At 37.9% G+C, this 18,289-nt stretch overlaps 1 protein-coding gene across 7 annotated transcripts in view; it reads right to left on the reverse strand.

Annotated features, from left to right (window-relative positions):
* LOC111318859 (uncharacterized) overlaps window positions 1–18,289 on the reverse strand; it is a 28,838-nt gene that overhangs the window by 1,872 nt on the left and 8,677 nt on the right. For 2 of the 7 annotated variants that reach the window (XM_088728238.1, XM_088728236.1), the window contains exons 5-18: window positions 16,169–17,344; window positions 15,185–15,244; window positions 14,695–14,814; window positions 14,368–14,478; window positions 13,824–13,946; window positions 13,531–13,641; window positions 10,756–11,931; window positions 9,715–9,831; window positions 9,424–9,543; window positions 9,097–9,207; window positions 8,550–8,627; window positions 4,797–4,864; window positions 3,866–3,997; window positions 534–2,997 (exon numbers count right to left, since the gene is read on the reverse strand). In XM_088728238.1, the coding sequence (XP_088584364.1) occupies window positions 565–2,997; window positions 3,866–3,997; window positions 4,797–4,864; window positions 8,550–8,627; window positions 9,097–9,207; window positions 9,424–9,543; window positions 9,715–9,831; window positions 10,756–11,931; window positions 13,531–13,641; window positions 13,824–13,946; window positions 14,368–14,478; window positions 14,695–14,814; window positions 15,185–15,244; window positions 16,169–17,344 (5,936 nt within the window). In that variant the 3' untranslated portion in view covers window positions 534–564. The remainder of the gene's footprint in view (window positions 1–533; window positions 2,998–3,865; window positions 3,998–4,796; window positions 4,865–8,549; window positions 8,628–9,096; window positions 9,208–9,423; window positions 9,544–9,714; window positions 9,832–10,755; window positions 11,932–13,530; window positions 13,642–13,823; window positions 13,947–14,367; window positions 14,479–14,694; window positions 14,815–15,184; window positions 15,245–16,168; window positions 17,345–18,289) is intronic. The other 5 variants (XM_088728237.1, XM_088728242.1, XM_088728240.1 and 2 more) reach the window with 5 other exon arrangements.

Here is an 18,289-nt window from a genome sequence, read left to right on the forward strand (position 1 = left end):
GACAGACAATATCGTTGAATGCCGAGATAATTAGGAAGTTTGAAAACTAAGCCATTTCGCCTTTAAAACCTTGCTATTCTACTGAAGATACTCAGAAAGTTCCTGTCGTCGGAGAAGTTGGATACAAATGGTTGTAAAAAATCAACACCGAGAATATCACCGTTTCTACAGACAGGATAAAAAAAGTCAGAAACGTAAATAGGAAATATTCATTTTAACACAGGTTTGGATGTGTTCCTAAAGTAATATCAATTTATTGATTCATTTTTATATACAATGTACACGAACCGAAAGTTACAGAGTGTACATGTCATTCTGTTTATCTTTGCCCATCCTTGGAAACGTTTTGGTTGAAGTCTTCGATTAAAGCTGAATATCATTCTGCTGCTCATAACAAACTACACTTTGTGATTGACTGACTAAAAACAAATCATCTTACAGACATAAGAGCCGTTGCAGCTCGCTACTCGCAGATTTGATCATTTTCAGAGAATTAAAATTATATGGCATAAAAATATACCTTGCCTACTTACATTCTATAACATCCCACACTTTCATCTTCAACTAATTAAATTCCAGTGATACGTCATCGCCAATAAGTACAAACGGTGCCCAGTACTTCACATCGCTGAACTTTTCAGACTTTTTCATGCTCCTCATAGCTTGGTTAAGAGCTTCGCTGGCCAGCTTCCCAGTTACCAGTTCTTCATAGAAATGTTTCATAAACTCAGAAGTAGCCCCGTCATCAATCGCCCACAAAGACACAAGAACAGAGCGAGCACCGGCACACAAAAACGCTCTTGCAATTCCAACCACTCCCTCGGCCTTAATCTCTCCACGAGCACTGTGACAGCAACTTAGCACAACCAGCCTTGCTCGTATCTGAGTATCCCGCACATCTTTCATTGTTAGAAGAAACTCCTCCTCACTAAAGGGCTGTGATGAGCAGGCCCTTCGTGGCGCTAAAGCAATTTCGCCTGTTTCCATTCGGCCATGTGCTGCAAAGTGCACCAATGCAACAAAGGGAAGTCGCCTCAATACTTCATCTTTTTTTGCCTCCTTACCAATAAGAGGATCAGCGCCAAGGATTCTCCCGATCATCGTTACTTCTTCTCTTGCACATGGCAGTGGACTGAGCTTCCTCTCCTGGAAAAGAACTCCCTCCAAACATGGATCACCCACAAGTAAAGCACCCTTCTTATTATGGAAATCTTCCGGGTAATCGTTAATCAACTTCAGAGTAGTCAGGGATGGAATCATTCGAACTCGGAAAGAGTCACAGAGATAATTTGACTCGGAATCCATCAATGCAGCAAAAGGGACTAACCACAATGAGCTCTCGGGAACAATGGTGAGTTCATTACAGTTGACGAGATCAGCAACCGGCTCAATGATAACGTCATACAACTTCCGCAAAGCAGTATTCGGTGAGCATTCAAGAGAGTAACCAGCATGACCTGACCTTTTCTTAACCAATTCTTCATCGTAGGGCTCATCAAGAGAACGATTTTCGCATTTGATAACACCTCTGTTAAACTCTCTTGACGTTGTATTTATTAAGCTTTCAATTAAGTTATTGACATCTTTGAACGAGCAATAACTACTCATCTCGATACTTCTCAATTGAATATCCTGTAAGCTATTGATAAACCAGTAGAATATTTTGCATTCCTCACAATCTACCGCCATAAAAACTGTATTTGATACAGCATCACTAATAAGGACCTCAAGATCAGAAATCCGTGGGGTGTGAGGCCGAAGTTGTGTCTCTCCCAAGCCATACCTAAAACAAATAAGATCATTAAGAGCCTGTGTACGTCCATGTTCAGCAGAGAGAAGTGCATCAAAAATTTGATTTTGTTTTAATCGAAGACGCCACAAACAGTTATGTGCATCCCTTTGCATATCGCGGTAGCTAATCTCCCAATCATCATTGAGCCGCAAACTGGTTCGGATAGCTTCAAAGATTCCTATACCAGAAAGATAAAAGTTGGCAGCTCTTTCCAGGTCTCCCAGACTCCAAAGAGCACTGCCGAGGTTGCAGTAACTGCTTCCCTCTCCAGCCTTGTCTCCCACTTCTTTGGCAATTTTTAGATGACGCTCATAATACTGGATGGCTCTTTGCAAATCTCCTAGGCTGTCATAAGCATTGCCGAGATTGCAGTAACCCACTCCCTCTCCAGCCTTGTCTCCCACTTCTTTGGCAATTTTTAGATGACGCTCATAATACTGGATGGCTCTTTGGAAATCTCCTAGGCTGTTATAAGCATTGCCGAGATTGCAGTAACTCTTTCCCTCTCCAGCCTTGTCTCCCACTTTGGCAATTTTTAGATGACGCTCATGATAATGGATGGCTCTTACGAAATCTCCTTGGCTATAATAAACATTGCCGAGATTGCAGTAACTCTTTCCCTCTCCAGCCTTGTCTCCCACTTCTTTGGCAATTTTTAGATCACGCTCATGATACTGGATGGCTCTTTGGAAATCTCCTAGTCTCTGATAAGCACTGCCGAGATTGCAGTAACTCATTCCCTCACCAGCCTTGTCTCCCACTTCTTTGGCAATTTTTAGATCACGCTCATGATACTGGATGGCTCTTTCGAAATCTCCTTGGCTATGATAAGCATTGCCGAGATTGACGTAACTGATTCCCTCTCCAGCCTTGTCTCCCACTTCTTTGGCAATTTTTAGATGACGCTCATAATACTGGATGGCTCTTTGGAAATCTCCTAGGCTGTTATAAGCATTGCCGAGATTGCAGTAACTCTTTCCTTCTTCAGCCTTGTCTCCCACTTCTTTGGCAATTTTTAGACGATGCTCATGATACTGGAGGGCCCTTTGGAAATCTCCTAGGCTATCATAAGCATTGCCGAGATCGCCGTAACTATTTCCCTCTCCAGCTCTTTCCCCTACTTTGATAGAAAGATGCGAATTGTTCTCGTGATGGAGGACCTTCTTGATAGCTGTTTGAGATAGTTGTTTGTGGATCTTTATATCCTAAGGTTTGAAGTTAGAAATATTTTAATTACCAACAGACATCAAACATACATAGTTACATACAGACATACTTTACTAACGTGGGTGAGACTTAGCTGTGTAAAACTAGTTTACAGGTCAGTCAGGAAAGAAAAGATAGATAAATAAACCTAGAAGCTTTATAAAAATGTTTAAAATGATGTAGTATTATGGAACTGCATAAAATTATATAACTATTAAACCTCTCAAAACTAGGTTAAATTGCGAATAAGATCTGTAAACTTGCAACTATAAAAAACTGTTTGAAATGATTTAGTAATGGAGCTAAATAAAACTATAGAAGTATAGTACTTACATACTAAAAGGTACTAATTTAAATTGCAAATAAGGCCTGTTTACCCCTTGGCTGACCTATCCTTAATTACTTCTGTAGATAGCTAATTATATGAGGCGGACTTGCGAGCTTATGTTGTGCAGCTAAATTTATCCAACCGTGCCAGCTGGGCGTGTACTGAGGACATTTCTCTTTAAGGCATTTCAAGGTGAAAAATCTTTTGACCCGGTAGTCGTTTTTCGAGCTTTACGCACAGGACTTAAGAGTCTATGAAAACTGAATAAATAAATTAAATCATTATAAATAGCAAATAAAGACTATCAGCGTTAAATTAATAGGTGAACAACGCTCGGACAATGCCTTGTACAAAATACAACTGCCAAAATGCCTTAGATTTTAAACACACTCCAGACATCGCAAACATAGGAAATACTTTTTTACATCTATGGAAACGTCGAACTGGTCCGTCTTCCATGAAATCACACCAATCGAGCGCCCCTTTCCGTGTTGCGCATTGGTTTTCATTAAATTTTGATGTGGTAACTGTTCACGTACCTCGCTTTCTGCGCTGTTTTTGTCACGGTTAGTCTTTACTTCCTGTTTACTTCCTGATTCATCTGTCCCATCAGTTGACTCAGTAACACATTGGGTCCACAAATCAAGTAACTTCTTGTTGTTGTGGTCCATCTTTATAAGGTCAAGTCAAAGACTTTACTTGTAAAAATAGTTTGGGGTCGTTTTTTGGCACAATAAAAATTCAAACACAACCAGGCTCATGTCAGCGTTCAGTCTACAGAAATTGAAATTAGCCGCTAGAGCTAAAAGTTATACAACCAGAATTATTCCAACTTCTACAACTTCTATCACTGGTAGTGATAATGATGGTAGTAACAGAAGCAGCAGCAGTGGGAGTAGCGACCTCGAGCAAAACTACCAGTACCCCCACCATTGCAAGCTCTCAAGTCCTCCGCCCTCACATGCCCTCACCAGGAAACTGTCAACACCAATGTCAACTAGTCCACCCTCACCGATGGTGCCACGAACAAAACTTGCAACAAAAAGTGTGCGGAGTCATCTGCGCATTTACCATTTAAGCTTCTATATTCATCAACTGAGTTATTCCCAGTTATAACCTTTCGTGACATAATATTTCTCTAACCTCCGTTTCCACATTTGGGAAAAAATACATGCGTGATTCTGAGTGGTCAGCCTATAAACCCTTGTTTGTCTCTTGAATCTATTTCCTCAGTAAATAGAAGGGAAGGAAGAATGGTTTAGATATACGGAGGTGTTTAAAAGTCACCCATTCAGGCAAAGGCTTTGTTTAAGATGAAATCTGTTATTGTTAGCCGTCTAAAATACAAGTCACCGGGTAACCAAAGGTCTTTATATTCATCACAGTCAACAGCGTAAAAGGAACGTCTACTTTACACTTTTTGACTTAGGTACCTGAGTGACAAAAATCTTCATATTCGTCAAAGGATACTGCTAATCCTTTCTGACACCAGCCAATGGCTTCTTGGTAGAGGTGAAGCTGCTCACATGCACTGGCCCCTGAAGAAAAGGAAACTGGAATATTTGTAATTATAATCAACAGCGAATAATTATAATTCTTCCCATTGCAATAACTAAAGTTTTCGATATGCAATTAAGGATAAAAACCAGCGACATTAAAGAGTGACGTTACGACGGCTCTATGCCATCAATCTCAAATTAAAAAAAAAATGCATTTGCGAGTTCATTATATAGTTAAAGTACGTGTGAAGGTCTCAATGCATATGATTAAGAAGTAGAAAACGATAAATAAAAGATAAAAATAGGTTAATAAAATACAAGGGTGGTGCGCTTGAACTGTCGGATAAAAAGTTTTGTTTTGATGGAGTCAGATTGAGTGTTAAGTGTCGGTTTTCTGTCTTTGATGAAGAGCATTTCATAAATTCAGTTAAACAATCCAGCTTCCGACGGCATTTCTTGAGGATGGTGAATTGGTCACGAAGATCTTTCTTCCTTAGATTGTGTACGTCCCGAAGGTGTTTACCTATGACAGAATGCTTGTGCTCATTGATGCGCTGAGTTATGTAGGCGTCGGCACGTATAGCCCACATAATCTGCATCGCACAGATGACATTTGTATTTATAAACAATGCATTGTTCGTTAACAAGAGGTGGTTTGGATTCTGTCACTTTGATCTCATCATCAATTTTCTTGCTCGTAAACACTGGGCACAAATCGCAGTTCATTTTCTTTGCGAGATTGGACAGCTGTCCTCGTACTATGTCGGCTGGCCGTTAATCTTTAAATGGTATAATGATTCGAACAGGCTTATTAACCTCAAGCGCCTGTTTTCGGTCATGAGACTCGATGAATCTGGTGATTGCACAGTTCATGAGTCTTTCAGGGTACTTAAGCTTTAGAAAGATCTCTTTCAGGTTGTCAGCGAAAAGGTCAGGTGAAGATGAGAGTCGATGTGTACGATTTAACATAGTCGTTAGAAGAGATCGTTTATCCCTATTGTCCACATGGCTTTAGTAATGGAGAAGAAGACCTTTATCTGTTGTTTTCCTGTAGACGCATGCTCTAACTTGGCTACCCATCCTCATAACTTCGATTCCGATGAAGGGCAGTTTGCCATTGATTGCTACTTCCATGATAAAGTTGAGTGCGGGGTGTGATGATGCAGAAAGTTGACATTTTGTCTGAGACTGCATGTGGCTACTGATGTAGCACATTACTATAGCATTGAAGAGAAATAGAGGTTGTACAATAATGATAGAAGGTAGTGTTGTTCACATGGAAACAGAAAACCTGAAGCATCTCTCATATTTATGAGTACCCTGTTCCACATGAGAAAGACGATTAAAAAATGAAGTAACCAATTGACATCTAAGCAATAATTAAATGGTGACAAATAATGATATTAATAATAGTAAGAATGATAACGATAGTATGGCGGCCAAAAGCACTCGCACATGTTCAACTGATACACGCTCTTTGATATAACAAATACAACAAAACGAAGCGAAGCGGAGCGGTTGCTAAAATAAAATTATAAACAATAACTTACTACAATTATACATAAAGAAATTGAAAAACTTGTATGTAGATTGTACGAGATTCCGGCGAAATGCTAACTTGAGACGATAAAAAAAAACCAAAAGCAATGGTTGGACACGGTTTAATGATAAAGCTCGAATGACTAAAACTTTACACGACAGAAATTATACGGATATACAAATAAAGAGAAATTATTCGAAAAAAGGTAACGGAATACCGTAGAATATATCGAGCGTAGAAACAAACGAACTTAATGAAAATGCGACGATAACAAACAAACAAACTCAATGAAAGCAAACGAACCTGATGAAAATGCGACAGAAAGAAAAAAAGGAATACGTATTTGACAACAAATAACACCACAACATGGCGGCAACAGATAGTAATAATAATAATTATAGAGGCCTGCTAAAAAACTTCACGGTTTCTCTGTCCTCGGGGTTCCAATAATAATTTAAGCACGATTATTTTAATTTTGCCTGTTACCATTAAATAGTTTTATTATTTCATCGCAATTCCATTTTTGTCAGACTTTTGTCTCATAGAACAAGGCATTCTGCGTTTTATTTATTCCGTCATTGTGCTTTTTTAGGATATTCCGTCATTCCATGCTTAAGCATCTTCCGCCGTTCTGCCGTTCAGAAGTTCCACCGTTCCTTTATTTTCATCTAATAACTCAAGCTAGTGTATTTAGCACCTTGCTCGCGTCGCAAATTTAGCAGTCCTTTTGGGTAGACGTTGCTAATTCAAATCATAAAATGCTCTCTCTCCGATGAAAAAAATTGTCCTCAAAGTTTCCATGATGTGCAGATCACACCTATTTAGATATTTCTGCAACAAAAAGGGTTTTTTTGTTCGGTAATTAAAATTACGCGTCGACGAGATCAAAATTATTTTGAGATGTTTATTGTCTTTTGGAGTGTCACGACAGGAACTGAAAACATATTGCGCTAGTAGCTATGAGCCAGAAATCAAAAGAGGAGGCAACTCAAATGTGTATCGAGTGCAGCGAATGTCGAGCTAATAGGATACTCTGAAAAAAAAAATAATAGGTAGCATCGGGAAATATACATACATACATACATACGTTAGTTGACCCCTCCCCATGGGGGCTTTTCAGGGTCAATTCCCACCCATCCCACCCCAGGGGAGGACATCCACGACACAGTAATCTCGTGCGTGGGAAATTAACGTCTCCTACCCCTAACCCTGCAGGAGACGGGGCCTACGGTTTATTCGTCCATATCCGAGAAGACTAGAATATCTATCCATTTCTTGATTATAGAAAGGTAGCAAATTCTCCTCACTTATTTTAAGACCATGAGTATCGGTCCGGTCGGGTCAAGATCGGAATTCTATTGTTACTTATCATCACTATTCTATAGGAGACGGCAGCCGCAAAAAAAGTTGAAGTTGAGTGTAGAAAGTTGAGGTTAAATTGATGACAGGTAAGTCGCGAAAGAACGAAAAACAGCATAGAGGAAAGGTGAGGAGAAAGTTACCACGTTTTAATTCACAGTGTGAGGGAGAATGCCAAAAAACGAAAAACATCCTGCCAAGGACAAACAACTGGATAAAAGTCTGGAAGTCTTGGGCTTTCCAAAACGGCTATGTTAAGTGTGAACCCGATGCCCGAGGCAACAGTTAGTACGGAAGACGGGGATGATTACGAGCGGTACAGCTTTCGTGTAATGGTTACTACAGTCGACTAATACCAAACAGAGAAAGAGTGCAAAAGCATGATTATTAGTAATAGAGAATTTAGAACATTGAACCAAGTTTTTTAAGGCAAAATCCCGCCTACTCTGGCGACAAAGTAGAGGCAAGCGGCCGAACCAGAGAGCCATGACTCGAAATAAAAACAACTTAAGAGGAAAACAGTCGTATTTTTGCTTGTACATAATTAATTAGTAATCGCATGACCTTTCTCCTGCAGTTTGGGATAAATTGGCCCTTGTAAATTTTTAAGGACTACAGATCTCTTTCGCACTACAGGCTCATGTAATTTGGTTAGCTTTTGAAAAACTTACTCGCGCTGAAAATTCCAATTTACATTTGGAGGAAGGGCCATGCTTGCCTGGAGGCTTTAGCCTGCATGGTCATTGAGCCTGAAGTACAAACTTTATACGTAGTAGTAAAAGCGAAAAAAACTTCTGCATATCTTAGGAAATGCAAAGAACCTACCGTTTTCTATGGCTTTTATGAAAGTTGGTTCGAACTGCACAGAAACTGTAGCATCATCCAAAGCTTCTTGATAATTTCCTAAAACGTATTTTCAAGTACGGGAATAAATATTTTCACACTTGCTCATCGCACACACCAAGCTTGCGAAGTTGGCGATAAATCCTTTTACCCAGACTTTATCCTACAGGAGGATCTGATCTTGTCTACCTACATCGTATTGGCCCTTTGTTTTGATCTAAGCAATTTGAAGTTAAAACTTCATTTTCTTCAATTTTGTCCATTCATGTTTTCCTTTAGAAACATCAAGAGATCAAACTGAATCCCATCAACTTTCTCAAAACAACCAAATTTAAACGCTTACAGTGCATGTACACGTATAGGCATCTACATGCAAAATAAAACATCTACTCCAGTTACTACAGCTCAGTACACCCAAAAAAGGAAGCTGAGCCTCATCTACAACTTTAATTTGGTCGACAATAATATTTCTTAATGACATAAAGAATCCAAATTATATAACCACATCTTTACCATTGATTTCACTAACCTTGAGTGCAATTTCTCTGTTGACCAGCCTTTTCTTGAGTCGCAGAGGCTGTGGGAAAAGGACTTGGCCCACATTCCATATATGAATTTGAGGAGTGGCTACCAGAAGAGCCTTTTAAAGTAAAAACAAACATCACATCAGTTAATTACAACCCCATCGCATGATTTCACTGTTCAATCATATGTAAAAAAACTGTTAAGTTTATGTCTCTGAGGACAAAGCCTTTATAAGAAAAGGAAATACAATAATAGTAATAATAATAATAAACAATGCTTTACAAGAAAAGTTTAAGCGTAGTAATAACTATTCACCACAAATTTCACTAACTTTCAGTGTGACCTCCCTCTTGAACAAGTTTGTCTTGTGTGACAGAGGTTGAAGGAAGAGGACACTGTCCATATTTCATAGAAGAATGAGATGACTGACCACCAGAGGAGCCTTTTAAAGCTGAAAGAGACACAGCCCTGTCACTTAATTACAATAATAAAAAAGGAAAGGCAAAGGGATGGTTTGGAAAAATATCATGGGCTAGAAGTAAGCTTTACCAGGCATGCCAGCTCGGGAGTCATTTGAAAATGAACAAGAAGACTGACATCAATTAATATCTTGAATTATTACCTTCATGCTGATCACAGTAAATCGGTTTTCTTCTGAATTGTTTAGAATGATCATCACCTAAAAAAGGAGAGGCTGGTCTCTCATCTTCTATTGCAATAACAGGTCTGCTTTCTAAACCTTAAGATGCAAAATTACAAGAAATTATAAACCCTTTCTATTACAAAGCCAATGATAACGAAAACAGCTCATAACCTCTTCTCTTTAGCCTCCCGTCCTCCTTGAACAATGCAGAAGTAGTATATATAATTAGATTATTTTTACTCTCCTTCTTTTCTTTTCTTTCTCCTATTTTTCTTATTTATTATAAATTCTAAAGGTAGTATATTATTGCATTGTATCAATAAGTCTAGTATTCATTCCATATATTTATATTAAAAACTATTCTCTTAATACCCTAATTTACTATTACCTCACACTTGTATCTTGGACCTATCTATTTACTTAAATGGGACAGTGACCAACACAAAAGCTACGGCTACTTTGGTCACTGTGCACACACATACAAACCTGCATGATATCTACTCCTCATTATCTTCTTCACCTGGTTCTTTAAGTCATCTTATACTGTATTAGTTTGAATAGTGCAAAATAAACTTGGACTCTGGACTCTCTACAAATGACATCATCACAATGTGCTTCTTTTAAGATCTGGTGGTAATAACCTAGCAATTCACTCACCAATACTTATACTTTGTCTGTTTATTTGTTTTCTTTCTAAGCCATCAAGAGTTTATCTAAGACATGCACACTTGCAAACAACCACTTCATGACCACTGATGTGCCTGCAGGTGTGCAGATGACCACAGGCTTAATGTATTCCCTAGGCTTAAGGCACCTCACTTTTATCATTAAACAAAATAAATCTCTTTAACCGTTTCACCCATCACACTAACTATCTTCTAATTTCTCCTTTCAGTACCACCTTTGATTCAAATGGAAATGATCAACAATTTACAAAGTTCCTAATTTTTGAACAAGTAGGTAAGAAGTAGATATCAATAAATTCACTTCTCTCAACAAAAATCATTTTCTGTAGCTTACCAAATATGAGACTGAACATCCTCTCTACAAGACTTCTAATGGCCTTTTCCCAGCTGTACATCGCAAGGTACTTTTCACGAAGAATCTTTGTTTCTGCAAGTCGCACACTCCTCTTTTTCCGTCGCACAGCCTTGATTTCCCTTGCCCAGACTTTAGGATCTTCAGAGTCAATCACACACTGTGATCCTAAAGGCACCTTCTTCAGAGCTTCTCCAAATCCTGAATGACTACTGACAAATACAGGTAAACCCGCTGATAAGGCTTCCAGAGCATTAATTCCAAATCCTTCAGTCTTGAATGGCATTATGGCAAGATCCACCTTACAAAATAAGTTGGCTAAAACTTCTCTCCTGTCACTGAAGCTGCGAACAGTTAGCTGATTATGATCAATACCATGCTGAAGAAGCTTATATGCTATTTCATTTCCTTTCCCGCTTGGTGCATCAACAAACTTGAGTTGGTAGGATTTATCTTTCAACTCAGCAATTGCTTGAGCTGCAAGATCATAACCTTTCAAGATGTAATCTTCACAGCTGTCACTACTTCCAATGACTAAAACACTGAATGTTCTTCTTTCTTCAATGGCTTGCTTTACCTCCAAAAATTCAGAGAATATGCTTGGAGTTAGGTCAAAAACATTTTGCTCTTTTTGACTGCAATGAAGGTAATGCTTGTAAGCATCTGTCAGCTTGGGTCCAATTGCTACAACTTGATCAGCCTTCTCACACAATGCTACTTCTGTTTTTTGCAGTTGTTCACCATGTGAAATGCTTTTGTACATTCCAAGCTCTTCTGGGGCAGTGTGAACGACTTGAATCCATTTGCATTGGTGAAGTTTTCTAATAACCTGCACTTGTTTGCCAAGAGTTACTCCATGTCCTACTACACAATCCATGACATGTCCATCTGGGACAAACATCAGACTTGCAACTGGATTCAAACCAGGCAGCGTTTCAGCAACAACCAGCTGAACATCATGACTTGCTGCATTGTTCCTGTCTTCTTCACTGCATTGCGGAAGAAAGACACTAACTTCCACATTGGGGTGTTTAGCCAACTGTATGGCAAGCTCTCTGTTGATGGTTGACAGGTCTCCATCAGTTGATGATCTCCACTCACTGCTCAGCAGAGTGATTTTTAGTCTCCTGTTTTCTTGGCCTTCTTGTGATGAAGAGGCTGTAACAGGATAGAATACAGGAGAGACTATTTACGAAGGGACTATAAATGGAAATCAAAGGTATGGAGTATCATGGCGGAATAGTATAGAAGGGACTACATGTATCTACATGAGGACTTTAAAGACAATAGCCTTCATTTGGCAATAAAATATGCAGGGATAATTATCCACTGACATTACCTGTTCCCCATGCAGGATCACAGTTTTCTCAGAGTGAAGCTCAAGGAAAACTTTGAGTTTGGAGCAATTTTCCCCGAAGTTTCTATATGTGTAGGTGATTACATAATTTTTTTAGGTATCTATCTCATAAATGAGTAAACAAATGATTTTTTGTGTAATTAAGTATAAATTATAAATAAGGACACTGACAGCTAAATTTTTTCAGCCTTATAAATACCGCATTTACCCTGCAGATGCATGCAATTTGTATTCTGAATGATTTCCAAGTGGTCATTCTTAGAAGTTACACATTCAATAGATCATGTTGTTACTCATTAATAGTATACATGGAACGAAGAATATCGGTATGAATGTCTTACTTGAAACAGATTATCACATCAGACAATTTGAATTTTTTAATTACATGACGATCAATCAAAAATCATCCAGATGTGAACTTGGAAACATGACAAGTTGCCAAGACGTCATGAAAATAAAGAAAAATATCAATTAGGGGATTATATGCTGATAGAAGTTGTAGAACATATAGTAGGGAGAATTTCTAATGAGATCTTGGGAGTAAAGGGTTAAAGCAATTTGATGTGTTGCATAATGGCCCTGGAACTCATGTCAAATCACTTCAAATCTGTTTCATAGATTGAAAGTCCTCCATTGTTAATAACAGAATATCAACAGGGAGTTCAACATTGTACCAAGGAGAAGAGACTTTTGGAAGATCAGTCAAGTTTGGAAATTTCACACTGAGTTCTGGTGGGTTGGCGTTGGCATTGTTCATTGGTCTGTATTTCACCGGTTTCACTAATAGTTCTTGAGAAGAAGAATGTGGTATACATTTTCTATCATTCATATCTGACAGTGAATTAACAATTGCTCTATAACAATCTGATACTAATCAGCTGTAAATAAAGATTGGGTGGTCTGACACTGCATGTGGCTAATGACATACCACAATTTTTGTAGCACTGAACAAGGTGTATGATGAAGCTAGAAGGTTGAAGTTGCAAAATATTTGCATTCACAGCTCTCACAGCTCACACATCCCACATACCGTATTTACCCGTGTATAAGTCGAACCTGTGTATAAGTTGACCCCCCATTTTCAAGGTCAAAAATCCAATATTTCATCATTTCTAGTTAAAGAAAAATTCAGACCAGTAGAAATTTTCCAAATGTTGATCTCTCATTTCTGAGAAAGTATTGAAAACACAGCAAGTTAAACAAAAAAAGAATGTAGAGCAAAATGTAGCTGTGTGCTGTGAAGTTTTGTAAAAATTGTTTACATCACTACAGTTTAGGTTTCATGAAAAAAGCATAATAATAGAATATACAATAATAATAATGATAACGAATTAATAGACAATGCTTTGCATGAAGAATACAAAGTATAATAATAACACCTTGCTGTAAATGTCACTAACCCTGAGTGTGATTTTTCTCTTGAACAGGATTGCCTTGAGTCACAGAGGCTGAAGGAAGAGAAAACTGTCCATATTCAGTTGGTAAATGAGATGAGTAACCACCAGAGGAGCCTTAGAGCCAAAACAGATATAGTATCAGTTAATTACAACCCTGTCGATTAAGGGGATAGTTATGAAAAATATTATATATTATGTACAGCACTAGCGAGCTTTACAAAGTAGGCAAGTGTGGGATGTGAGAGTCATTTGAAAATGAACTACTTTATTGGCATCACTAAATATCTTGATGGTACCTTCAAGGTGATCATATTTAATCAGTTTTCCTTTAAATCGTTTGGAATGATGATCAAGAAAATCAGAAAAAGATGGCCTCTTGTCTCCAGTTGGAATAAGTGGTCTGCTTTCTGAACCTAAAGCTGCAAAAAAAAAAAAGATTACACGATTAGAATGTTCCTGTCAATATTTAATATTTGTCAACTGGTACTTCTCTATTGAGAATATTAAATGTTGACAGAAAGATTCTAATTGTGCAATTTGAAGTTAAAACTTCATTTTCTTCAATTTTGTCCATTCATGTTTTCCTTTAGAAACATCAAGAGATCAAACTGAATCCCATCAACTTTCTCAAAACAACCAAATTTAAACGCTTACAGTGCATGTACACGTATAGGCATCTACATGCAAAATAAAACATCTACTCCAGTTACTACAGCTCAGTACACCCAAAAAAGGAAGCTGAGCCTCATCTACAACTTTAATTTGGTCGACAATAATATTTCTTATTGACATAAAGAATCCAAATTATATAACCACATCTTTACCATTGATTTCACTAACCTTGAGTGCAATTTCTCTGTTGACCAGCCTTTTCTTGAGTCGCAGAGGCTGTGGGAAAAGGACTTGGCCCACATTCCATATATGAATTTGAGGAGTGGCTACCAGAAGAGCCTTTTAAAGTAAAAACAAACATCACATCAGTTAATTACAACCCCATCGCATGATTTCACTGTTCAATCATATGTAAAAAAACTGTTAAGTTTATGTCTCTGAGGACAAAGCCTTTATAAGAAAAGGAAATACAATAATAGTAATAATAATAATAAACAATGCTTTACAAGAAAAGTTTAAGCGTAGTAATAACTATTCACCACAAATTTCACTAACTTTCAGTGTGACCTCCCTCTTGAACAAGTTTGTCTTGTGTGACAGAGGTTGAAGGAAGAGGACACTGTCCATATTTCATAGAGGAATGAGATGACTGACCACCAGAGGAGCCTTTTAAAGCTGAAAGAGACACAGCCCTGTCACTTAATTACAATAATAAAAAAGGAAAGGCAAAGGGATGGTTTGGAAAAATATCATGGGCTAGAAGTAAGCTTTACCAGGCATGCCAGCTCGGGAGTCATTTGAAAATGAACAAGAAGACTGAAATCCATTAATATCTTGAATTATTACCTTCATGCTGATCATAGTAAATCGGTTTCCTTCTGAATTGTTTAGAATGATGGTTCTGTCCTGGTGTACCGGTTCACAAGGGAATTACCATTGTTCTTTCTTTGTTTAGGAGTTATCGGTTAGCTATTGTGTATTGTTTGGTCTTTTGTATTGGCTCTTGTGAACCGGTACACGAGGACAGAACCAGAATGATCATCACCTAAAACAGGAGAGGCTGGTCTCTCATCTTCTATTGCAATAACAGGTCTGCTTTCTAAACCTTAAGATGCAAAATTACAAGAAATTATAAACCCTTTCTATTACAAAGCCAATGATAACGAAAACAGCTCATAACCTCTTCTCTTTAGCCTCCCGTCCTCCTTGAACAATGCAGAAGTAGTATATATAATTAGATTATTTTTACTCTCCTTCTTTTCTTTTCTTTCTCCTATTTTTCTTATTTATTATAAATTCTAAATGTAGTATATTATTGCATTGTATCAATAAGTCTAGTATTCATTCCATATATTTATATTAAAAACTATTCTCTTAATACCCTAATTTACTATTACCTCACACTTGTATCTTGGACCTCTCTATTTACTTAAATGGGACAGTGACCAACACAAAAGCTACGGCTACTTTGGTCACTGTGCACACACATACAAACCTGCATGATATCTACTCCTCATTATCTTCTTCACCTGGTTCTTTAAGTCATCTTATACTGTATTAGTTTGAATAGTGCAAAATAAACTTGGACTCTGGACTCTCTACAAATGACATCATCACAATGTGCTTCTTTTAAGATCTGGTGGTAATAACCTAGCAATTCACTCACCAATACTTATACTTTGTCTGTTTATTTGTTTTCTTTCTAAGCCATCAAGAGTTTATCTAAGACATGCACACTTGCAAACAACCACTTCATGACCACTGATGTGCCTGCAGGTGTGCAGATGACCACAGGCTTAATGTATTCCCTAGGCTTAAGGCACCTCACTTTTATCATTAAACAAAATAAATCTCTTTAACTGTTTCACCCATCACACTAACTATCTTCTAATTTCTCCTTTCAGTACCACCTTTGATTCAAATGGAAATGATCAACAATTTACAAAGTTCCTAATTTTTGAACAAGTAGGTAAGAAGTAGATATCAATAAATTCACTTCTCTCAACAAAAATCATTTTCTGTAGCTTACCAAATATGAGACTGTACATCCTCTCTACAAGACTTCTAATGGCCTTTTCCCAGCTGTACATCGCAAGGTACTTTTTACGAAGAATCTTTGTTTCTGCAAGTCGCACACTCCTCTTCTTCTGCCGCACAGCCTTGATTTTCCTTGCCCAGACTTTAGGAGCTTTAGAGTCTATCACACACTGTGATCCTAAAGGCACCTTCTTCAGAGCTTCTCCAAATCCTGAATTACCACTGACAAGTACGGGTAAACCCGCTGATAAGGCTTCCAGAGCAGTAATTCCAAATCCTTCAGTCTTGAATGGCATTATGGCAAGATCCACCTTACAAAATAAGTTGGCTAAAACTTCTCTCCTGTCACTGAAGCTGCGAACAGTTAGCTGATTATGATCAATACCATGCTGAAGAAGCTTATATGCTATTTCATCTCCTTTCCCGCTTGGTGCATCAACAAACTTGAGTTGGTAGGATTTATCTTTCAACTCAGCAATTGCTTGTGCTGCAAGATCATAACCTTTCAAGATGAAATCTTCACAGCTGTCACCACTTCCAATGACTAAAATACTGAATGTTCTTCTTTGTTCAATGGCTTGCTTTACCTCCAAAAATTCAGAGAATACGCTTGGAGTTAGGTCAAAAACATTTTGCTCTTTTTGACTGCAACGAAGGTAACGCTTGTAAGCATCTGTCAGCTTGGGTCCAATTGCTACAACTTGATCAGCCTTCTCACACAATGCTACTTCTGTTTTTTGCAGTTGGTCACCTTGTGAAATGCTTTTGTACATTCCAAGCTCTTCTGGGGCAGTGTGAACGACTTGAATCCATTTGCATTGGTGAAGTTTTCTAATAACCTGCACTTGTTTGCCAAGAGTTACTCCATGTCCTACTACACAATCCATGACATGTCCATCTGGGACAAACATCAGACTTGCAACTGGATTCAAACCAGGCAGCGTTTCAGCAACAACCAGCTGAACATCATGACTTGCTGCATTGTTCCTGTCTTCTTCACTGCATTGCGGAAGAAAGACACTAACTTCCACATTGGGGTGTTTAGCCAACTGTATGGCAAGCTCTCTGTTGATGGTTGACAGGTCTCCATCAGTTGATGATCTCCACTCACTGCTCAGCAGAGTGATTTTTAGTCTCCTGTTTTCTTGGCCTTCTTGTGATGAAGAGGCTGTAACAGGATAGAATACAGGAGAGACTATTTACGAAGGGACTATAAATGGAAATCAAAGGTATGGAGTATCATGGCGGAATAGTATAGAAGGGACTACATGTATCTACATGAGGACTTTAAAGACAATAGCCTTCATTTGGCAATAAAATATGCAGGGATAATTATCCACTGACATTACCTGTTCCCCATGCAGGATCACAGTTTTCTCAGAGTGAAGCTCAAGGAAAACTTTGAGTTTGGAGCAATTTTCCCCGAAGTTTCTATATGTGTAGGTGATTACATAATTTTTTTAGGTATCTATCTCATAAATGAGTAAACAAATGATTTTTTGTGTAATTAAGTATAAATTATAAATAAGGACACTGACAGCTAAATTTTTTCAGCCTTATAAATACCGCATTTACCCTGCAGATGCATGCAATTTGTATTCTGAATGATTTCCAAGTGGTCATTCTTAGAAGTTACACATTCAATAGATCATGTTGTTACTCATTAATAGTATACATGGAACGAAGAATATCGGTATGAATGTCTTACTTGAAACAGATTATCACATCAGACAAATTGAATTTTTTAATTACATGACGATCAATCAAAAATCATCCAGATGTGAACTTGGTAACATGACAAGTTGCCAAGACGTCATGAAAATAAAGAAAAATATCAATTAGGGGATTATATGCTGATAGAAGTTGTAGAACATATAGAATTTCTAATGAGATCTTGGGAGTAAAGGGTTAAAGCAATTTGATGTGTTGCATAATGGTTTTTACCGTATCATTTTAACAATAAAATACATGCTAATATAGACATAGAATTGTACACGCGTCTGAATTTCTTTGGCCTTTGAACTTTCGTTCAAAAAGTCAACATGGCACTGAACACAAGGTGCGGCTTATCCACCGGTGCGGGTAATCTGTTAACTTTTTTTTTTCGCCGTAT

This window comes from Stylophora pistillata, chromosome 7, assembly GCF_964205215.1.
Source record: "Stylophora pistillata chromosome 7, jaStyPist1.2, whole genome shotgun sequence".
Taxonomy (NCBI): domain Eukaryota; kingdom Metazoa; phylum Cnidaria; class Anthozoa; order Scleractinia; family Pocilloporidae; genus Stylophora; species Stylophora pistillata.